Genomic DNA, 24,598 nt, shown 5'->3' with positions numbered 1-24,598 from the left:
CTCTCTCTCTCTCTCTCTCTCTCTCTCTCTCTCTCTCTCTCTCTCTCTCTCTCTCTCTCTCTTACCTTCTGTCTTGGAATCAGTAATGTATATTGGTTCTAAGGTAGAAGAGTGGAAATGGCTAGGCAATGGGGATCTCTAAGCCTGGCTCTGAATCTATTGCACCACCTAGCTGTGGTGCAATAATGCTTTGTTTCTTAACTTTTTATGTATAATTCCTAATTGTTGTCCAGAACGGTAATACCTATTGACAGATATACCAAGAGTGCATCAATGAATTTGTCAGCATTTTCCTTTTTTGTCATCTTTGTTCCTCTCATGGGTATAAAGTGGAATCTCAAAATTGTTTTAATTTGTATTTTTCCAATTAGTAGTGATTTGTAGTAGTGGGAATTTTTTTCATATGGTTTATATAACCTTGGTTTCTTCCTTTGAATACTGCTTATTTGTGTCTTTATACCATTTATTTGTTGGAAAAATAAATTTGAATCAGTTTTTCATATATCATGGAAATGAGACCTTAATCAGGAAAACTGGCTGCAAAGATTTTTTCGGTTGTTTTTCTTTTAATATTTTTCTTTATTAGATCTGTTTGTACAAAAGTGTTTATATTTCATATAATCAAAATTATCCATATTATCTGCTATGCTCCTCTCAAACCTTTGAGTGTGAACTTTTCTTTTATGCATAGATGTAACAAGTAATTCTGTCCATGTTTTTCTAATTTGTTCATGATGTGACTTTTTTATACTAGATCATGAACTCATTTGGAACTTGTATTAATGTAAAGTGAGGGGTATTGATCTAAATCTAATTTAATCCTAAAGTCTATGCCTGATCATGTCACCTTCCTATTCAATAAATTCAAAGGACTCCCTGTTCCTTTTAGGAGCAAATGTAAATTTTTCTGTTTGGCATTTTAAGCCTTTCTTATGGCCTTTAACCTTTACGTTTTCAACTTTATTATAGATTACTCTCCCTACCACACTCTATGGTCTAGTCAAAATGGACCTCTTGCTGTGACTCACACATGACACTCCATCTTCTATCTCTATGACTTTTAACTAGATATCCTCCATGACACAAAGGCACTCCTGTTTCACTTTTGGCCTTGTTTTTCTCTTGTTTCCTTCAAGATGGCTCAAGTCCCACTTTCTATATAAAATCTTTCTGATCTTCCTAGCTCCTAGAGTTCTCTTCCCTGAAGCTTCTCTGTATTTGTGTGTGTGTGTGTGTGTGTGTGTGTGTGTGTGTGTGTTCACACTGTTTAACATGATAGAATGAAAACTCCTTGTTTTAATTTTGCCCTTATATCCCTAGTGCCTAGCACAGAGCCTGGCACATAGTAAATAAATGCTGACTGATTGCATCATCTGCTACTATCATAGACAGCATAGGTTTGAAACATAAATGAAAGTGATCTTGCCCTGTTTGCTGCATTTGAATGTAAAGTGCTTAAACTAAACGTTAAATTATCTTTGTATGGAATTTAAAAGTATTCTATATGTCCTATTTCTCTGTGTAATTAATTTTGTAAGTATAATATAGTTTTCAAAAATATAGCTTAATAAAATGGAAATAATTCAAGAATGGTTATAAATAATTTCTTGAAATTATCAGCAATTAAAACTGGATTTAATTTAAATTCTTTGTCTGTTTTTATAAACAAGAAATAAGATCCCATTGTGATAGACAAATACCTACTGAGGAGAAAATCCACTGAAGTAGTAGAAGAATTAGTAGAAATATAGAAATACAATTGTGAAAAGCTCAGATAAAAATATAATCTGTTATATTTTTATATATGTAACTGGTAGAGAAAAATGTGCTGTTTGTTGTACGCAAAGATGTTAGCTTTAGAAAACTGAAACCTAATAAAGTAAATCCATACCTTGAAAATGTATATGCAGAATACACTAGTAAGACAAGATAACTTTAAAAGAAAAATTAAATCTTTTTAACAAGAGAAAGCATATTTTAAAAAAAAGTTTGTACCATCAAAAGAATTCCATCATTGTATAAGGTTGCTAATAGAATTGCTCATTATAAAAAGCCTCATTCAATGGAAAAATGGTAGTTCTATCCTGCTGATAGGTTAAAACAATGGATTATGAATCAAAGACTTTTTTATATTGAAGTTCAAATCATTTCTCTGTATTTCATTTAATTTCTCATTCTCTTGGTCTCTATTGACTCCTTTTCTTTCTTCAGAATAAATCTCTAACTATTATTTTCAAAGTTCTTTATTAATGACTCCTATTCTACCTGTCTGCTACCATCTCCTGTGTTGCAATCTTAATTTTGGACAAGCTATCCACCTTGGGGTCCCATCTATCCAAGTCATTGCTCAAGGTTTCTATATCCTTAGAACAACAGCCTTGTTTCTTTTGCCTACCATAAAATATTTCTTCCTAAAATCACAACTCAAACCCCAGTTATTCCAAGGAGCCTTATTAATCTTTCTATTCTCCAACTTGTTAGCCCAATGTATGACTTATTTTGATCATAATTATGATGAGTGTAATATCCCTTGTAGTATACTCTCCAATTTCTACTTACAGATTTGGTCCCCAGAGTAATGATAACTTGGATTCTAAATAGAACCCTGTGGCACTCCACTTTTAATTATTATAATTATTATAATTCTTAAGCCCCTATTTCTGTGATTAATATTAATCATCTAGTAGGCTTTATCATTTAATATCCTGTGATTTTATTTTAGGTTTTCAATGATTATATTAATTGAAGTGGGAGAGGAACTCATCCCTTCTACATATAACTTTCTCTTTGATTATGTGTTTTTCCTCTCTTGTCTTGGAAAAAAAAAAGTTCCTCAAAGGTGGTGTCTTATTCAAGAAAATTTCAAATATGTAGTGTCATAGTAGGTACTTTTTCCCTAGGGGATGGATACTCAGGAAGTATATTCTGATGGATTAATGTTGAGTAAAATTATAGTGAGATAGTTTTAGCACACTGATTTATTTTCAACTTAAAAGAAGAAAAATATTACTTACTGTCTTCCAAAGGACAAAAGGTGATGTTTACCCATTCTGAATAGTCATCTACAGATTCGGTCCTGACACGCATCTTGGACTCACCATACTTGGAAATATTTGAGAAATTACATTCAGTGATGATAATATTTGTGCACATATCTTCGAATGACCTATAACTTCAAAACCACAAATAAAAAAAGTTAGTTCTAGTTGCCAAGAATAATTTTAAAAGTAAATATAAAATAGTTAAGAGTTCTAGTTACCTAGAAGCCAACATATTGTTAGAGTATCCACTAGATTAAGACAGAGGGAGATAGAGAAAATGAAAGAACCAGTTACCCTTACTCTTCATTATTGTTTTTTGTTTATTTACAAAGAGTAGGTCTCCTCCTATTATATCCATGTAAGAAGCGGTCCCATGGCTGATCACCATGGGAAATATGATCTGCACCATTTTTGACTGTTCATTAAACAATCTGGTAACCGTACATCACTCTATTCCCACTCTTGGGGTTCACTATATGGTGCCAAATTTAGTGCAGATGCCCAATAGACTTAGTTCACTGTAAGTCCTGTGCTCAAGAGATCTTAGACTCAGCATATCTTTATCAGCAGGGATTATAAAGGGTGCCACCATGCTCAGCTATTATTATTCTTGGTAAACAATATCAATAGCAAAGCAATAATATCAAGGATCAATGATTTCTTTGGAGGAGAACTCTTAGCACAAAAACTTTTAAATGACACATATCATGATTTGTCTGTGTATATATTCATATAATGAACAATATATTAACAGTGATTTCTAAGCCAGGCCCTAACAATAAAAGCAGAAATTGTAATTTTAAGTACTGAAAGTAATATATATTATCAATATTCCTCAGGCTTTCTAAGAAATCCATGATTTCCAGAAGCTTGGCTAGTCATTCAAAGTGACTTGAAGATAAAAAGTCTAGCTGCCAGGTCAGTGACATAATTAAAAAAAAGGTTTTTATTCATACATATTTACTGTTTCTTATATCATCATAGAATCCCATTTATTGCTTTCCTTCCCTCTCCCTGAGAGCCATCCCATGTAAAAAGCAAAATAAAAATAAAAGGTTTTTTAGAGAGAGAAAAGTCAGTACAACTGTCTGATACCTTGAAAAAGTTCCAAAACATAGGCAATATGTAAAAATATTTTGGCATATATGGAACTTTTTTCTTATTGATAGCTTCTTTTGTGTATAAAGCCAATAATGTTATATTAGCATGGCTTTGTCATAAACAGCAGATTCTTCAGCTTCTTATTACTCCTTTCTTCTTTTTTTATTTATTTAGTTTTAAACTTTTTTTCATTTAAAATTTTGAGTTCCAGATTATCTCCCTCCTTTTCATACTCACTGAGAAGACAAATAAGATATCAATGTAAAATCATGCAAAACATTTCCCTACTTGCCAAGTCACAAGAAACCCCCAATATATATATATATATATAAATAAACCCTTACCTTCTGTCTTGGAGTCAATACTGTGTATTGGCTCCAAGGCAGAAGAGTGGTAAGGGCTAGGCAATAGGGGTTAAGTGACTTGCCCAGGGTCACGCAGCTGGGAAGTATCTGAGGCTAGATTTGAACCTAGGACCTCCCGTCCAAAGGTCTGGCTCTCAATCCACTGGCTACTCAATCCACAGCTGCCCCACTCCCAAAATATTTAGAAAATTATATTTTAATATGCACTTAGAGTTCATCAGCTCTCATTCTAGAGTTGTATAGTGTTTTTCATCATAATTATTGTGGATCATTGTATTAATCAGAGCAGCCAAGTCTTTCACAGTTGATCATTACAACATTGCTGTTATTGCTCACAATGATCTCTCAGTTCTTTCTTTACTTTGGATCAGCTGATATAAGCCTTGCCATTTTTCTTTTTGAAACTACACTGCCCCCTGTCATTTCTTATAGCACAATAGTACTCCATCCCAATCATAAGCCCCAGTTTGGTTAACTTCCCCAGATGATGAATATCACCTCATTAGTCTTTGCCACTACAAAAAAAAAGCTACTCTAAATAATTTTGTACATACAGATCCTTTTTCTTTTCCTTTGATTGCTTTGGGGTACAGATCTAGTAGTGGTATTACTAGGTCTAGAGTATGAACAGTTTTATAGCCCTTTGGGCATAGTTCCAGATTTTTTTCCTGAATGATTAGAACAGTTCAGGAATCTACCAATGATTCATTGAATGTATATATTTTCCTTCATCCCCTTTATCACTTGTCATTTCTGATAGGTGTGATGTGGTACCTCAAGAGTTGTTTTAATTTGTCTTTCTTTAATCAATAGTTATTTAGATTCTAAGACGGACGGTAAGGGTTTAAAAAAAAATGATGGTCATTGCCACAGGAGCTACTGACCATTAGCCTCCTTTCTCCCTGGAGTTGGTGCCACCACCACCACCAGGGAAGGAGTAAGGAGAGTGATCTCAGAACATATTTTTTTCCCATAGAAATAATATTATGGATGTTAGTTAGGTTTAGCTATTTAATTCTTTTAGCATGCGTGATTCTATCAGTAGTTCTACTGGCTATCTACTATCAGTAGTTCTACTGTTCTACTGGCAAAACCTTTAAAACCTGTAGTTGCCTCCATGCCATCACGGGGCATTAGAAAAAGAACTCATTGGATCCTCAGTCACATTGCTTGATAAACAGGCTTTTTTCAGGTAGCTTAGAAAATTAACTATAACTTATAGTTATATTAAGGGCAAAATGTTTTAAAAATGAATTTTTGGAATGCTATGAATTTTTAAACTCTAATTAATTAAAAAATTATTAAATGTCTTCTATGTATAAGGGATTCTGCTAAGTTCTGGAAATAAAAACAAAAAATTGAAATAGTTTTTGCCTTCAAGGAACTTACAGTATATTATAAAGCAGCATGACAGATAAACAGCAAACTATAATTTTGGTTAAAAAGTGGTAGATTACAATACTCATTCAACAAAGAAAAGTATATCTTTTGTCTTAGATTTAATAATAACTGAAATATTTGGCTTTCTGGCATAAAAATCTTTCATTATGTGATAAATTAGGAATAAACAAAAGGCAGATAATAAGTTAGGAAATTTAGTGTTTAAGGCCAACCTTTCTTTAGACTTGTCTTCCTTTTTACTGAATTTTTATTGTTTGGTGAGACAATACTGCTTATAATCTTCCACTACATTCATAATTTCAAAAATTTTTGTTTATACTCCAAAACTCTGTTACTTTTTGTTGTCACATCTTTCTTTTAGCAAGGAGATCAAGCATTTATTGGGTGAGGTGGTTTTAGGGTGCATGCTCATTACAAGGGTTTCTTCCCCTGATAATTGTGATAACTGCTTGACACCAGTTAAATTTACATTAGAAATGGTGACATATTGAGCCAATTTCTTTACCATTAGCAATTTCCTCAGTTTTCAGAGTCAACAGCTTATTGAATGAGTCAGGTTGTTTTTTGCTGTAATTGCACACAATATCTACTTCATATCCTTAGACTTTCTCGTAATTTTGTATTGCTTTGAACTTTTTATCTAACCAGTTGATCATGTGGCTAGAAACAGTTGATTTTTAAAAATGGAACTCATATAAGTAAATAGTCACTTCCTATTGCTGTTCTTGTACAGTAAATAAACAGTTTCTTAATTTCATATTTTATGATGTTACTTGGTGCTCTTTATGCAATCTGGCTTCCTCATCATCATTCACAGTCATCAGTGATATCTTAATTATCAAATCTCATGATTAAAAAAAACACTTATTCTTTCTCATGGCACCATTGACAATTTTTCTCCTCCTGCATACATTCTTCCTCTAATTTTTGAATCTGTTTCCTCTTGGTACTCCTACCAGTCTGGCAGCCCGTTTTCAATCTCTCTTTTTTAAACTCTCACCTATTGCTTTAGTATCAATTCTAAGATAGGAGAAAGAAGGAATAGGTATTCAGAGTAAAATGAATTACCCAGGGTCACACAGCTAGAAAGTGTTTGCGGTCAGATTTAAACTCAAGTCCTCCTGACTCCAGGTCTGGCATTCTATTCACTGTGCTATCTAGCAGCCCCTTCTCAATCTCTCTTTTTTTTAAAATTTTAAACATTTATTAATATTTATATTTTAGAAAAGTTAACATGGTTACATGATTTATGTTCTTACTTTTCCCCTTCACCCCCCCCCCCCCGACCTCCCCTCTCCCCTGGTCGAAATGCATTTCCACTGGTTTTAACAGGTGTCATTAATCAAGACCTATTTCCAAATTGTTGATAGTTGCATTGGTGTGGTACTTTCGATCCCCAATCATGTCCTCATCAACCCATGTATTCAAGCAGTTGATTTTCTTCTATGTTTCCTCTCCTGCAGTTCTTCCTCTGAATGTGGGTAGCGTTCTTTTCCATAAATCCCTCAGAACTGTCCTGTGTCATTGCATTGCTGCTGGTACAGAAGTCCTTTACATTCGATTTTACCATAGTATATTAGTCTCTGTGTACAATGTTCTTCTGGCTCTGCTCCTTTCACTCTGCAACAGTTCCTGGAGGTCTTTCCAGTTCACATGGAATTCCTCCAGTTTATTATTCCTTTTAGCACAGTAGTATTCCATCACCCGCATATACCACAATTTATTCAGCCATTCCCCAATTGAAGGGCATGCCCTCATTTTCCAGTTTTTTGCCACCACAAAAAGCACAGCTATAAATATTTTTGTGCAAGTCTGTTTATCTATGATCTCTTTGGGGTATAATCCCAACAATGGTATGGCTGGATCAAAGGGCAGGCATTCTTTTATAGCCCTTTGAGCATAGTTCCAAATTGCCAGTCAGAATGGTTGGATCAGTTCACAGCTCCACCAGCAATGCATTAATGTCCCAATTTTGCCACATCCCCTCCAGCATTCCTTACTCTCCCCTTCTTTCATTTTAGCCATTCTGCTAGGTGTGAGGTGATACCTCAGAGTTGTTTTGATTTGCATTTCTCTAATTATTAGAGATTTAGAACACTTTCTCATGTACTTATTGATACTTTTGATTTCTTTACCTGAAAATTGCCTATTCATGTCTCTTGTCCATTTATCAATTGGGGAATGGCTTGATTTTTTATACAATTGATTTAACTCCTTGTATATTTGAGTAATTAGACCCCTGTCAGAGTTTTTTGTTATAAAGATTTTTCCCCAATTTGTTGTTTCCCTTCTGATCTTGGCTACATTGTTTTGGTTTGTACAAAAGCTTTTTAGTTTTATATAATCAAAATAATTTATTTTACATTTTGTAATTTTCTCTAACTCTTGCTTGGTTTTAAAATCTTTCCTTTCCCAGAGATCTGATGAGTATACTATTCTGTGTTCACTTAACTTATTTGTCGTTTCCCTCTTTATATTCAAGTCATTCACCCATTCTGAATTTACCTTGGTGTAGGGTGTGAGATATTGATCTAAACCTAATCTCTCCCATATTGTTTTCCAAATTTCCCAACAGTTTTTGTCAAATAGTGGATTTTTGTCCCAAAAGTTGGGCTCTCTGGGTTTATCATATACTGTCTTGCTGACGTCACTTACCCCAAGTCTATTCCACTGATCCTCCCTTCTGTCTCTTAGCCAGTACCATATTGTTTTAATGACTGCTGCTTTATAGTATAGTTTAATATCTGGTACTGCTAGGCCCCCTTCCTTCATATTTTTTTTCATTATTTCCCTTGATATTCTTGATCTTTTGTTATTCCAAATGAAATTTGTTATAGTTTTTCCTAATTCAGTAAAGAAGTTTTTTGGTAATTTGATAGGTATGGCGCTAAATAGGAAAATTAATTTGGGTAGAATGGTCATTTTTATTATGTTAGCTCATCCTACCCATGAGCAATCAATGTTTTTCCAATTGTTTAGATCTAGTTTTATTTGTTTGGAAAGTGTTTTGTAGTTGTTTTCGTATAATTGCTGTGTTTGTTTTGGTAGATAGATTCCTAAGTATTTTATATTGTCTAGGGTGATTTTAAATGGTGTTTCTCTTTCTACCTCTTGCTGCTGTGATGTGTTGGAAATATATAGAAATGCTGATGATTTATGTGCATTTATTTTGTATCCTGCAACTTTGCTAAAGTTGCCGATTATTTCTACAAGCTTCTTAGTTGATTCTCTAGGATTTTTTAAGTAGACCATGATATCATCTGCAAAGAGTGATAGCTTAGTCTCCTCATTGCGTATTTTAATACTCTCAATTTCTTTTTCTTCTCTAATTGCTACTGCTAGTGTTTCTAGTACAATGTTAAATAATAGAGGAGATAATGGGCATCCTTGTTTCACTCCTGATCTTATTGGAAAGGCTTCTAATTTATCCCCATTGCATATGATGCTTATTGATGGTTTTAGTTATATACTGTTTATTGTTTTTAGGAAAGGACCTTCTATTCCTATACTTTTCAGTGTTTTCAATAGGAATGGATGCTGTATTTTGTCAAAGGCTTTTTCAGTATCTATTGAGATAATCATGTGATTTTTGTTTGTTAGACTGTTGATATGGTCAATTATGTGGATGGTTTTCCTAATGTTGAACCATCCTTGCATTCCTGGTATAAATCCCACCTGATCATGGTGGATGATCCTCTTGATCACTTGCCTGAGTCTCTTTGCTAGTATTCTATTTAGGATTTTTGCATCTATGTTCTTTAGGGAGATTGGTCTGTAGTTTTCTTTCTCTGTTTTTGATCTACCTGGCTTTGGAATCAGTACCACATTTGTGTCATAAAAGGAATTCGGTAGGACTACTTCTTTGCTTATCATATCAAATAATTTGTGTAGTATTGGGATTAGTTGCTCTTTGAATGTCTGATAGAATTCACTTGTGAATCCATCAGGCCCTAGAGATTTTTTCTTAGGGAGTTCTTTGATGGCTTGTTCAATTTCTTTTTCTGATATGGGATTTTTTAGGTATTCTATTTCTTCTGCTGTTAATCTAGGCAATTTATATTTTTGTAAATATTCATCCATATCTCTTAGATTGCTATACTTATTGCCATATAATTGGGTGAAATAGTTTTTAATGATTGCCTTAATTTCCCCTTCACTAGAGATGAGGTCTCCCTTTTCATCTTTGATACTGTCAATTTGGTTTTCTTCTTTCCTTTTTTTTTATTAGATTGACCAGTACTTTGTCTATTTTATCTGTTTTTTCAAAATACCAGCTTCTAGTCTTATTTATTAATTCAATAGTTATTTTACTTTGATTTTATTAATTTCTCCCTTGATTTTTAGTATTTCTAATTTAGTTTTTATCTGGGGATTTTTAATTTGCTCGCTTTCTAATTTTTTAAGTTGCATGCCCAATTCATTAATCTCTGCCCTCCCTAATTTGTTAATATATGCACTCAAGGATATAAATTTCCCCCTGAGTACTGCCTTGGCTGCATCCCACAGAGTTTGGTAAGATGTCTCTTCATTGTCATTCTCTTCAATGAAATTGTTGATTGTTTCTATGATTTCTTCTTTGAGTGGCTGGTTTTGGAGAATCATATTATTTAATTTCCAATTAGTTTTTGATTTGCCTGTCCAGGTGCCCTTACTATTATTTTTATTGCATTATGATTTGAGAAAGTTACATTTATTATTTCTGCTCTTCTGCATTTGTTTTCATTTTTTCTATGCCCTATTACATGGTCGATCTTTGTGAATGTACCATGTGCAGCTGAAAAGAAGGTGTATTCCTTTTTGTCCCTATTTATTTTTCTCCACATATCTATTAAATCTAATTTTTCTAGGGCTTCATTCAGGTGGTATGGGGTGTGGGGAGGGGGTTGCTCCGCATGCGTTTTCGTGAGAACTGTTTTGCCCCTTTATAGCATGGAAATGCCCTGATTCCACGTACCTCCAATTCTGTGCCCTGTTGTGGGGTCCCTTCTTTCCTCTGGATTTGTTTTTATGTCTTCCTGAGGAGTCCTGTATGCGTGGTTTAGGAGAAGTCAAGCAGCTGCTTTTTGCTCTGCTGCCATCTTAACCCGGAACCCTTAAACATTCCTCAATCTCTTTTGCTGGATCATTTTCCATATCTGATCTCTGAATTATGGGGGTATTTCCAAGGCTCTATCTTGGGTCCTCTTTTCTTCTTTTTCTTGGTGGCCACATCATCTTTCATGAGTTCAATTGTCATTTCTACACAGATGACTTCCAGATCTTTTCATCCATTCCATATTTCAAATTGTATGTCCTAAAGTCACTGGAAACCCAACATGTCTAAAATAGAGCTCATTATTTTTGTCCCCAAATCCAACTCTCTTTTCCATTTCCCTATTTCTTCCAAGGACCCCAGAATCACTCTGGTTCCATAAGTTCACAATACTCATATTTTTTTGCCTCACGTATTTGCTCAGTTAATTGTTGAATCTGGTTAATTTTATCTCTGCTATATATCACATCTGTACCTTCTGTCTACTCAAATGAAAACCACTCTTGTTTAGGCTCTCAACACCCCTTGTTGGGATAACTGTAAAAGTTGTTCTCTTTGCCTCAAGGATTTTGACTTTCCAATTCAGTCTCCTTATAGACGATATGATAATTCTACAACATAGTTTTGACTATGTCATTCTCCTACTCAGTAAACTTCAGTAGCTCTTTCTTACCCTAGTATCAAATACAAATGCCTCTATTTGATTTTTAAAGTCCTTTCTAACAATTTTTTAAAATTAAAATTTTTTCAATTTAATATTATTTTATATAATTTAATTTTTAAACTCTTACTTTCTGTTTTAGTAGCAACTCAAGACAGAAGGTAATTAGAGTTAAATGACTTGCCTAGGGTCACACAGCTACAAAGTGTCTGCAGCCACATTTGAACCCAGGTGTTCCCAACTTCAGGCTAGGCACTCTATCCACTGTGCTACCTACAGGTTTATTATATATTGCCTCTTTTGCATGCAAACTGGTGTTCTTGCTGTTCTTCACACAACATTTAATCTCTTTTCCTTTTTACAGAATTTTTCTCATATTTAGAACGCATTCCCTCCTCACTTCTGCCTCCATCCTTCAAAGCTCAGCTCTTCAACCTCCTACATTTGACCTGTCCTAATCTCCACCCCTCCCCACTCTCTAATTTTAATATTTGTTTTGTATATACTCATATTGGTATATGTTGTGTCCTTAGGTAGAACATATGCTCCCTGAGGTCAGGAACTGCTTTATTATTGTCTGTCTTCTCACCACCTAGTAGAGTGCTTGACACAGAGCAGGTGCTTAATAAATGTCTACCAACTGATTAGAGCAATGGAAGTAATAGTAGTAGAGTATATAACAAGCTCTGGCATGCTTCATAACCACCTAGAAAGATTTTCAGTATCAGGCTGATATATTTATCAGATAAAGACCAACACCCTCCCTGAGCTCAGAAACACTTGCCAATAGAAAGTCTCCGAATCTCTGCAACTCAAAACTATGATCTGAGGGAGGTAAAATGTATCAGAAGAGGGAATGCTTACACCAATGAAATTACAGATTCTTCACTGCTGAAGCATAGCTGATATTTGTATTGTACTTTTAAGGTTTGCAAAGGATTTTACATAACCTTATTTGGTACTTTCAACAACCCTATAAAGTAGGTGCTACAATTATTATTATTTCCACTTTACAGACTAGGATACAGAGTAAGAGAGATGAACTGACTTGTTTGGGCTGACACAATTAATAAATGTCTCAGGCAAGATTCCAAGTGAAGTCTTCCTGCCGGCCCCCTTAAATTGTGCTGCTTGTCTCAGACTTTGAACTGAACAGTGTTATTTATGGCTGTCATAAAGCCATGGCCATAGACCAGCTTTCATTTTCCAAGGACAGCTTGCCAGAGGAGGAGGAATAGGGATTAGATGCCCTTCTAAGCTACAGGCATTGTGAACACTGATGGTAATAGGAATGACATGAACCCTGGTCTCAAATCCAGGCACAGAATGTGGACTGGCTTCACAAGTAATTGTGCTCTGATAACATGCCCCACCTTAGTCAGCTTCTGACATTTTTTTTTCTTTCTGATAGTTCCAGAATGCAAATGATTTGGTTAGAAAGAAATAATTTGCTTTCATTTGTAAGCGTACAGTGAGTCTAGACTTGGCAGAAGGGAGGGATTTATGGGAAATGTCTTTGAAATAAATCATAGTTTAACATGTTTAACAATGCATGGTATAGAAACTTTATAAAGATATCATTTAAAAGATCACCTCTCTATTTTCATGATATAGTAAAAGGTAATTACTGAAATTAAAGACCTAATTGGTAAAAAGAATCCACAATCCACACTCAAAAGAAAAATAAAATCTTTGCATATAAACTAGGCTAGTCATGATGTCACTTGTATTGAGAGGTTATGGTGAGAAAATGGACTCTTTCAATGTAGACTGGCCCCTATAATTTATAATCTGAACAGACTTGCCCAAAGTCACAAAGCTGGCATATGTTAAAGTAGGTCTTGAACCCAGGTCTTTGACTGAGGTCAGTTCTCTATCTCTAACCATGCTGACTTGATTGTTTTGCAAGCACCCCATAAATACTGACTTATCCTTGACCATTCTTAAGAGGAAAATTTTGGGCATAGGGTCTAAAGGCAAACAACTGACCTCTAAAAGTGCTGCTTCAAAAAATGGTTTGGTGGATAGAGTGCCAGGTCTAGAGCTGGGAGGATCTGGGTTCAAATTTCACCTCAAATACTTCCTAGCTGTATGACCCTTAGCAAGTCACTTAAGCCTGATTGCAAAGCCCTTGTTCTTCTAAGAGAAGTTACCAAGACAGAAAGTAAAGTTGTTTTTTTTTTAAGTGCTACTTTAAAAGGAAAGCTGAAATTGATGTAGTTTTCGTTTCTGCTATAAAACAGTTACGTCTCATAAAGATGCTATGTTTTTTTAGCCACGGTTAGTTTCACATATACACAAAAATGACTCTGTTGAATATCTCCATATAGAGGAGGCTCTATGACACATTCACATAAGAGTACCTACTAATATCACACCTTATTCCATCTCCTCTTTCTCCAGTGGTTTAAAAATGTCATTTAAATTTAATAAGCATACAATTCTTAGTGTATGCCAAAGAAATGCAAAGGACTTTACAATACCTCATTTGATTCTTATTACAACCTTATAAAGTGAATACTACAAGTATTATTATCTTCACTTTAAATATGAGGAAATAGAGAATTTAAGTGATTTAAATGACTCCAGAATTCACTCTAGCTAATTGATTTCAGACACTGGAAAAGCTTATAGATAACCTCCGGGCAAGATATGTTGAGTACAAGCTATGGAGGAGAAGTCTGTGGTTGAAAATATTGAGACTTAAAGGCATCTTGAGATGCATCATTGATAATGCTATCCTGTCTGATAACTGGAGTTGTCTTGAATATACTTTCATTAAGTTTACAAAATATGAGTTTACATCCTAATATTCAATTACAAAGAGCAGTTATTTTAAATACTTTTGCAAGAAAAAATTGGAAACTGAGGAGATGTCCTTCAATTGGGGAATGGGGCAGAACAAATTATAGTATATGATGATGATGAAATACTATTGTGCTATAAGGAATGATGAACAGGATGATTTCAGAAAGAACTGGAAAGACCTTCTTGAACTGATGAGGAGTGAAATAAGCAGAACCAGGGGAACATTCTACCCAGTAACTGAAACATTGTGAGACGGTCAGATATAGACTTTGCTACTAATAGCAATGCAAAGATCCAGGACAATTCCAAGGGACTTATGAGAAACAATGCTATCCACATTGAGAGCAAGAACTGTGGGAGTAGAAATCCAGAAGAAAACATATGATGGATCATTTGTTTATATGGGCATATGATTTGGGATTTTGGTTTTAAAAGATCACTCCTTTGCAAAAATGAATAATATGGAAATAGGTTTTGAGTAATAAGACATGTATAACCCAGGGGAATTGCTTGTCAACTCTGGTAGGAGGCAGGGAAGAGGAGCAGAGGGAGACAACATGAACCATGTAACCTTGGAAAACTTACATGTAAATTTGTTACTGGAATAAAATAAATAAAACTTTAAAAATAAATAAATACTTTCGCAAAGGTGTATAGAATATTAAGCATAAAATAGTGTTGGGGGCAGTGACTTATTCCAATAACCCTATCAAAAAAAGATGAAAAGAAAGAGATTGTGATAGAAGAAGCCTAAAATAGTGGCAAATGACTTGGCTTTGAAGCCAGGAAGACATTTCAACTCTTGCCTCTGACACATATTGGCTGTGTAGCTGGGGCAAACCACTGCATCACTCAATACTCTAGGCTAGGGGTTGATTGAGTTTTAAGGCCAAATCCAGCCTGAGATTTGGTTTTTATATAGTCCTTGAGCTTGGTTTTTATATTCTAAAAAAAAACAACTTTTAAAATGTAAAAGCCATTCTTAGCTCTTTCTGTACTAGAAAAGGCAGTGGGCCAGATGTGGCCAGCTGACTTCTGCCCCACATAGCTCATTAAGAATCTAAATTGCAGAGAAGGTGCCAATGTGCATTGGCAGGAGTTCCTGATATCACTGAAATGACAGGTCTAGCTGTTACCCCTAATAATAATAATAAAAAGAAATCCAACAGACAAAACACTAAAAAAAATTTCTAATAAAACATAAACAAAAGAGAAAGGAACAAGGTCCTCTCTTTTTGTTTAATCTGTCATGTGATAAATCCCAAATCTTAATTGGTGATTCGTGACATTTTAAAAAAATCCCTTACCTTCTGTCTTAGTATGACAGAAGACAGCAAGGACTAGGTAATGAGGGTTAAGAGATTTGCCCAGGATCACACAGATAGGAAGTGTCTGAGGCAAGATTTGAACCTAGGACCTACTGATCTGGTGCTCTACTACTGTGCTACTGCCCCTGATTGGCAATATCTTAACAAAACCCCAAAACTACACTAGCTCATTAAATGTACCTCTCATACTGTGCTCTGTAGGTCACATTTCCTTCATAGAAAGCAGGTGGGTCCCACTGCAGAATGTTCTTCAAATTAACTGAATTCATTCTTACATTCTGGGGCTTTGGAAGTATTCCTAGCACTGTGAAAATGAAAGAGAAAGAAATATATTAAACTTTCCTCAAACAGGGAGCCAAAATGAACAAGTAGCTTAGCCTTGTGCCTAGCCATAATGGCTGCTTAATAAATGCATATTTCCTGAAAAAATATACACAGATTCTATAGCCTTAGCATTTGCTCCATGGCTCTAAAATGCAATATTTTAAAAATGCAAATAGAGGAAATGAAAATAAGTACATATATACATAAACATGTATATATGTATATATGTATGTATCTATCTATTTTCTAAACTATGAACTTATTCATTATCCAGGTTAATACTTAGAAAGTAAAACTATATTTTGGTAGTAGCAAAAAAAATGAGGAAAAGAAGCAGATGGGAAAACGTATGAACTGATGTAAAATGAAATAAGCAGAACAATGAAAATAATATACATAATGATTTCAATAATGAAAAGAAAGAAGAAAATGATCAAACTTAAATGCTTTAGAATTCTAATGATCAAGTTGGACCCAAAGAAGAAAAGGAATATATCTCTTTCCCTTCTTTGCAGAGGTGGGGTGCTATGGGTCTGGAATACTACATATGTAAGATTTGGTTGATGTATTGATTAGTTTTGCTTTACCAGTCCCTCCCCCTTCTTTTTTTATTCTTTCTTCTAAGCTCTTTGTGAAGAGGAGAGGTAGACTTATTGGAAAATATGTAGGTGATATAAAAACAAAGGCAATCAATAATTTGAAAAACAAATCAATCCGGAAATATGTTTTGTATGATAATATATGTATAACCCAGATCGAATCACCTGTCAGTACTGTGAGGAAGAAGAGGAGGGAGGGTGGGAGACAAGTTTGATACTATAACTTAGGAAAACTCGTGGAAATTTGTTATTACATGTAATTGGTAAAAAAGAAAAATATTTTTAAAAAATTTCACCTACTTTGGCAAGAGGCTGTTATTTTTGCATATTACATTTACTTTGGCTGTCACAGACACCCTAATTCTGCTGGTTCAAATTTTTTAGAATTTTCAAATTGCCATTCAGTCACCCTGCTGGAATTCTTTTGTTCAAAACTAGGAAATGGATGCAGACATTTGATAGGAGCAATATCTACTACTTACCAGGTTAAAAAACATGACAATGGGCTATTTGTAGTTAGAAAGTCATAATGCATGGTCAAAGAAGACTGGAAAGTCCTTGTCCCTTTGGTTAGTTTTTCCCCAAAATGGAAATTCTTGCTCTAATCATTTCTATAGGGTCCCAGTTGCTTAAGGCTTCAAAAGTGAGATTAATTGGCATTCCTCATGTTTGATGGATTTTCAATTGCCTGATAAATCAACACACCCTCCCTATAGAAGCAGCTAGGTAGTGCAGTAGATAGAACACTGGGCTTGGAGTTGGGAAGATCTGAATTTAAATCCAGCTTCAGATGCTTGTTAGGTGTGTGATCTTGGACAAGTAATTTGCCTGACGTCTGCCTCAGTCCTCACCTATAAAATGATGATAATATTAGTACCAACTTCTCAGAGTTGTTGTGTGGATCAAATGAGATATTTGTAAAATGCTTATCACAGTGCCTGGTTGTGGATTTTAAAATTAATGTCCAATAACTAAATATTATATTTAATAACATTTTTATTAATAATAAGTTAACAAAAGAGACCTAACTAAAAGATTACTAACCAGCCCAATCCTAGGAGCAAAAGAGAAAGAGGCAGAGCCTCAGAACTTATACAAATATGACCATGCAAACATAAACAAAAGGAAAAGGTAGGTAATACAGAAAGGAAGTTTGGGAAATGTAGTTTTATGGATTAAAAATATTTCTGACTATACATGGTACATGTGGTTAGTAAATGCTTTTTTTTTTATCTTCCCTCTAATGTGCCAGCATGGCAAATATGGAGGGAAGGGAAGTGATGCCCAGTAGAATAAATCCTCTATCTTTGCTGAAGATCTTTTCCATTTCCCTCTGTTAAATGTTAGGGTCCCACTCTGTTCCAATCCTTAGCCTGAACCATAGGACTAGTATTTCTCTGGTCTAGAACAAGGCATTTTGGCCTATGTAGACTAATTAGCTTATTGTCATGTCAATTAGAATGGGATTGGGTAAGAAAGAAGTAAATCATGGGAAAGTTAGCATTTTAATTAAAAAAAAACAAACCTGAAAAAATTGTTCAATAAGTAAGTAAGTTGAACTTTTAGCAGTCAGAGGTAGTCAGGTTGTTGATTCTCTCTCTCTTTTTTTTCTTCTGTAATACTTTATTTTCCCCAGCCAAAACGCAATTTTGGCATTTGCTTTCTAACAGTTTGAGTTCCAAATTCTCTTTTTCCCTCCCCTCACTGCTCCCTGAGGCAGTAAGCAATTTAATACCAGTTATACATGTGCTATCATACAAAACATTTTTGTATTCCTCATATTGTACAAGACATTAAAAAATATGAAGAAAACAAAGTAAAAAATGGTCTGTTTCAACCTGCACTTAGACTCCACACAGATAATGTTTTTTAACATGAGTCCTTTGGGATTGTGTTGGTTCTGTGAAAGTGAAATCCCATACTCTCCTTTATGATTATTTTAATAATAGCAAGTGCTTTTGATTTAATCAAAATGTAATTCTAGCATTGCTAATCAATGTTAGCATAAGTTATATGAATAGATTTTTCTGAGCATCATTATTACAGAATGGTCCTAAGAATAAATATTAGTTACCACCCTTGATGACATTTGGTGACCTTCTTAAGATTTACATCCTTCTGCAGTTTTACATCCTGCCTGATCAGCTTTGGTACACTCCCTTTTCAGCTGATTCATCACTAAGTCCAGTTACTGTAATTTTTTTTCATTTATATTTGTACAGTTGCTGACAATATTTAGGCCTTATTTTTTTTTACTCAGCTGTCATCCTTATTTATTCAACTATCTTCCAATAGTGATTTGGATCATTTTTTCATATGATTATAAATAGCTTTGATTCCTTCATCTGAGAACTCCCTGTTCGCATCCTTTGATCAGATGCCCAATGTGATTGTAGATATGCATTGCTGTCATGATAGTGGAAATGCTACTACTTAAAGGAAGAAGCAGCTCCCTAAGAAGTCATGTGAATACTGTACTAATGGAAAACTAAAGGTCAAAGAACAATCTGTGTTGACTAGCAGATAGCTCTCTCTTCACCTCATAATCAGGGTAACTACAATTACTGTATCTTCAGAGGGGGAACCAGAGCCCCCAGACAGGGAAATGGAAATCTCAACTTAAGCAAAGAGTTCAAGGGAATCCTGAACCCAATGCTCTTTTGTTTCATGGATTGTCATAGTTAAAGAATCCATTGTTGAGTGGCCAGCCTCCTGGTGATGATAAAGTTCTCTAGGCTCAACTAGCCTAGTTTTCTGAAATCAGACATAGCATCAGTTATCAATAGCATCCTACTCACAGCTTTTCTGTTATGATAGAAATGATCAGAACTTATATTCTGTTGTTACAGCCTTCAAGAAATCATGATTCAGATGAACTGGAATCACTTTTATGGAAAGCAACTTGATGTAGTAGAATGAGTGTTGAATCTGGAGTCTAAGGAGACTCCAGATTTAAATTTGGGTTTAAATTCAGCCCCTGACACCTGTTAGCCATGTGATATTAGAGAAGTCATTTCCTGTTCTGGTCCTTAGTTTCCTTGTCTGTAAAATGGAAAACAATATCTATTATGTGAAGCAGTCACTTGTCTCACTGAGGAGAGACTGCTTGTCTTGTAGCTAGTAAGACCTAGATTCAAATTTTGCCTCTAACACATACTGGATATGTGACTACAGGCAGATTATTTAACTCCTCAGTGTCCCCAGGCAACTCTGTTAAGGTTATAAATTACCACTTGCCTATGTGCATTGAGGGGATGAATTACTTCAACTATAGCAGTGATTCCCAAAGTGGGTGCTACCGCCCCCTGATGGGTGCTGCAGTGATCCAGTGAAGCGGTGATGGCCACAGGTGCATTTACCTTTCTTATTAATTGCTATTAAAATAAAAAAAAATTAATTTCCAGGGGGCTAAGTAATGTTTTTTCTGGAAAGGGGGAGGTAGGCCAAAAAAGTTTGGGAACCACTGATCTATAGCTTCTCACACATATGAAATCATATCTGGATTAAAAAAAAGTTCCTAAGACTTTCTACTCCCAGGATTATTGAATATAAGAAAAAGTGCTTTACAAACCTTAAAATGTTATATAGATGAATTCCCTTATATGTATTGTAATGGTAAAAAGCAGCATGAGAGGGGGCAGCTGGGTAGCTCAGTGGATTGAGAGCCAGGCCTAGAGACGGGAGGTCCTAGGTTCAAATCTGGCCTCAGACACTTCCCTGCTGTGTGACCCTGGGCAAGTCACTTGACCCCCATTGCCCACCCTTACCACTCTTCCACCTATGAGTCAATGCACAGAAGTTAAGGGTTTAAAATAAAAAAAAAATTTAAAAAAAGCAGCACGAGATTATATTAAAATATATTTTATATTGTCTTTCATCAAATTTTAATCTTCAAAAAAATTTTTAATGTAATAAAAGCAATGATACATTAGTTATCCATAAAAGCTATGGAATAGGTTTCTGGAAATCTTTCATAACACAGCTAGGCACTTAATACATGGTTATTGACTAAACTGAAAGAAACTTATCCTAGGAATAGGAAGCTGTATAATTGACATCACCCTGGCAACCCTAAATATTATCAGATTTGTGAGGGGACTTTTAATCATAGGATCATAGATGTACAGTTGGAAAAGATCTTGGAAATCATCCAAACAAACCTCTTTATTTTATAAATGAGGAAACTAATGCCAGACAGCTGAAGCAACATTCCTAAGGTAACTTGTATTAAGTAGTAAATCAGTATGCTGAATGTACCTTTTTGTCACATAAGCCTTTAAATTCTCCCATCACAAAGTGTACAATGAGTGATCAATAAAAATATGCTAAATGGGAACTGGGTCTAAAGATAAAAAAATGTATACTATATATGTATAAATACAAATATATTGCATTATATATTACAATATATAAATTACGTATAAGTAGATATATGTATGTATGAATATATTTATATGCATATATAGACACACATATATACATCTGGTGTCTGTTTCATAGGATTTATTTTGTCCTGGAAGACTCCAAAGATAAGATAGTCATGCAGATGATAGAGAAGTATTAGGTATCAAGAACAAGATAAACAGATATTCAATACCACCATCACAATCCAACTCTGCAACCTGAGTAGGTTTGGTTCTTAGCTCTGAAAATTAGTTCCTTGAAAAGAAGTCATTGTTGAAGAAACAGCAATATACAGTGGAAAGGTCCTAGATTTGGAGTCAATGGCTTGCTTCTGAATCCTGGTATTATTCAGTGGATATGGTTTACTAGCTAGTGTGTCCTCTAATGTTTCCAAGTATTAATAAATGGAAAAAGCATTTAAGCTCTGAGCTATTTTTAAAAGATTATTTAAAATTTTAAATTTTAAATTTCCCAAATCTATTTTCTTTCATCACTCAAGAACATTCTAATTTACAAGGTTGTGATCTAATTAATTCATAAGTAGTACAAATAATCCTTAATCTTCATCAATTTTCTGATTTAAACAGAGGGACACATTTCTAATACAGCAGATTGTACATCAAGATAATTTACTTGAAAATGAATGACTTAACTAGCAATGGAAAAGGTATCCTGGAAAAGCTGAACTGACCCAGGAGAGAAGCAGTTCCTAGAATTGAGATATTGTGCCCTGAATTGGATTCTATGTGAGCTGGAGGAATAAGTGAATCTCACTTTTAATGTAATATCCAATCTCATTTTCCCTCACTTTCCAGAATAGTTCTTATGCTAGTTATATCAATTTTATGTACTGACTTCCATTTAGTTGTTCTTTTTTGGTTTCCCTAATTAGATTTACATTCCAAATGAGCTTTCCTAGTATCTCCATACCATCTAATAGAATTGACAGCTATGAAGTATTAATTAAAGGCTGTTGAATTAACTAATTCAAATTGGTGGTTGGTTGTTAGTATTGTGAAATCTACTTCCAGAAAAACAGATATAAAACATTATGAAATATTTCACTTATATTAGAGATTTTACATTCAAGCCCAATATTCCAGACTTATTCCCAGCGTTGCGATGTAGCACTGGGAAAACCAGATTTATTCCCAGTGTTGCGATGTAGTACTGGAAAGAGAGAAAATAAGAAAGTGGCCAAAAAATAGAGGGAATACTGGCAGGGCAGGAAACTCAGCCAGCTTTGCCACTTTCGAAGCTCAACACTTAAGGGGTAAGGGCGTCAGTATAGTCTACTAGGATCATCAGGAAGTGGGACAACCCCTAAACAAGGGTGAGGAGAAGCTCGCTCTCTGTCTCTGTCTCTGTCGCTCTTTCTCTCTCAGACAGAGACAGAGACCGAGACCGAGAGACAGAAAGAGCCCAATGCATAGCTGTGGAGAACGTGGTGGTGGTGTCAAAATAGCTTTTTTTGGTGGAAAAGATAGACGTAGACAAGTTCTCCAAAGGAGCGGGTGCGGGAAAGGGTTTCTCCGAGTGCGTGGGAAACATGGGGGAGAGGAAAAAGGAGACAGATTCCACTTTAGATTCCAGTCACTGGATGTCTCCCAGCCCTGCAGCCCTCTTTCTGTGCCCCTCAATTCACCTGAGGTTATGAGGCAGCTGCTGTACAGCCAAGTCTGGAAACTCCTTCCCATGTCCGGGGGTGGGCAGCGATCTTGCCAGTCCAGCCTCCTTCCGCGTGGTCCGAGCGGCTGTTTCTTGGAGGACTCTTTTTTGGGTGGGGAAAGGAGGTCCAAAATCCGTCGAGAAGGGGAGGGCGATGCGCAGTGGTCCCTTAACTCACCTGGCTCCCTAACTTCCCGGGCCAGTGCCTGGCCCCGCCTCCTCCTTTTCTCCACCCCTCTGGCCTCGAGCTTGAACGTCACCCTTCCCAGCTCAGCTAGGGGTAAGTTACAGGAAACCAGCCCGCAGGGTTGGGCGGGGAAAAGCCCCGGGGTCCAGCCTTCCCACACAACTTGTGATTGCTCGACTCTGGGTGCAAATTGGGAAAGTCTGAGGTTTTGAAGTTCCTTATCCCATCTGGGGTCCACAATCAATCCAAAAGTCCAATTTGTTCCTCCTAATCTTGCTCACGTGAGTGATAGTCACCACTCTAGAAAATTTCTATTCCATTCAAAAGTGGGGCACAGTCCTCAGCGCTGGAGATACGAAACCAAACAAACAAAAGTCCTCAGAAACGTTGGTTTCTAGGGGCAGCTAAATGACTCCGTGGTTAGAGAGCCATGCCTGGAGCCTAGAGACCCTGGGTTCAAATGTGACCTCAGAAACTTCCTAGCTATGTGACCCTGGGCAAGTCACTTAATCCACACTGTCTATCCGTTACCGCTCTTCTGCCTTGGAACCAATTTGGTTCAGGGGTATCGCAGATATATTTGGACTCTTTTACTATGCTTTTGGATATAAAGCCCCATCCAGTCTTGCTCAGCTGAACAAATACGATCCTTCTTTGAAAGTGGAATCCCACACACTCTGTTCCTAAAATCCTTTGGTATAGTACTGTCCTCATTTGTGGAGATGAGTATTAGTCAAAAATAAGAGAACTCTTGTTTTCACCAATCTTTCACTATCTTTTGGGCATTCTTGGCTTCAGGTTGCTGAAGGAAGATCCTGGGCAGATTGGAAAGGAGTGGCTAGTCTTCATTAAGTCCCTCTTCTCAGCTTGCTACTCTAGAGATTTGTCTGAGATCTAGGATTTATCCGTTCTTGCTTGGCTGTCTTTATGCTTGACTCATTCTGTCTAATCCAAAACCAAAGAAGACTGGAAAGAGCAGAGCTATAACTCCTTGTTTACTGCCCTAGAGCATATAACCCTCTAAGGGATGCCAGCTGCAGCCATGATATGATGGGGAAGGTAATGGGTAGTTATGCTGGAAATGAAATGGGTGAAATTTTCCCAATGGAACATACACATCAGCAACTGTTGCTCCAAAGGCCAATGGCAGTTGTAGAAGTGGGTTAGGAGCTTTGAATAGCACCAAGAGCTGGGGAACAGAAGTAGATAATGGATGGAGGGATAATGGATGAAGGGTAGGTTTGGTTGTATTGGAGATAAGATCACAGACTATTACAGGAAGGTGTGTGTGGGGGTAGGATTTAATGCATCTTCCTACCTACAAATTGGTTTATACCTCTTACAGATATGTTACAGCTCCTTTGGAGTTGTTCAGTGTCCCTTCAAGGCACTCCAGGTCCCACTTTGGAGACAATTGGAGTAGATAACAAACATATCAGATACTTATTTCTTCTTTCCTTTAGTTCCTGCTTGAACAGCAATGCAGAGCTCTCCTAAGTTAATGGTTCACATGCATCACTCTAATGATTCTTGGATCTGGACTATCTCTCAGCTCTTACTGGTTCCTTCCAGAAGTCACTCATAATGACTTCTAACATTTCTTCCTTCCTGTGGCTTCCTCTTTTGCTTCTCTTTCTCTGAAGCCCCTTTAAGATCCAGAGCACTCTACATAAGATGTT

General features: G+C 35.8%; 1 protein-coding gene across 1 annotated transcript in view; it reads right to left on the bottom strand.

Moving 5' to 3' along the window:
• Positions 1-22,899, bottom strand: part of IL10RB (interleukin 10 receptor subunit beta) — a 43,799-nt gene extending 20,900 nt beyond the window's left edge. The window contains exons 1-3 of the mRNA XM_044666860.1: positions 22,710-22,899; positions 15,918-16,041; positions 3,015-3,172 (exon numbers count right to left, since the gene is read on the bottom strand). Of these exons, the coding sequence (XP_044522795.1) occupies positions 3,015-3,172; positions 15,918-16,041; positions 22,710-22,761 (334 nt within the window). The 5' untranslated portion in view covers positions 22,762-22,899. The remainder of the gene's footprint in view (positions 1-3,014; positions 3,173-15,917; positions 16,042-22,709) is intronic.
• Positions 22,900-24,598: the final 1,699 nt, after the last annotated feature.

The sequence above is a fragment of the Gracilinanus agilis genome, chromosome 3 (genome assembly GCF_016433145.1).
Source record: "Gracilinanus agilis isolate LMUSP501 chromosome 3, AgileGrace, whole genome shotgun sequence".
Classification (NCBI taxonomy): domain Eukaryota; kingdom Metazoa; phylum Chordata; class Mammalia; order Didelphimorphia; family Didelphidae; genus Gracilinanus; species Gracilinanus agilis.
The sequence above is the reverse complement of the archived record's forward strand: the minus strand, read 5'-3'. Positions and strand labels throughout refer to the sequence as shown.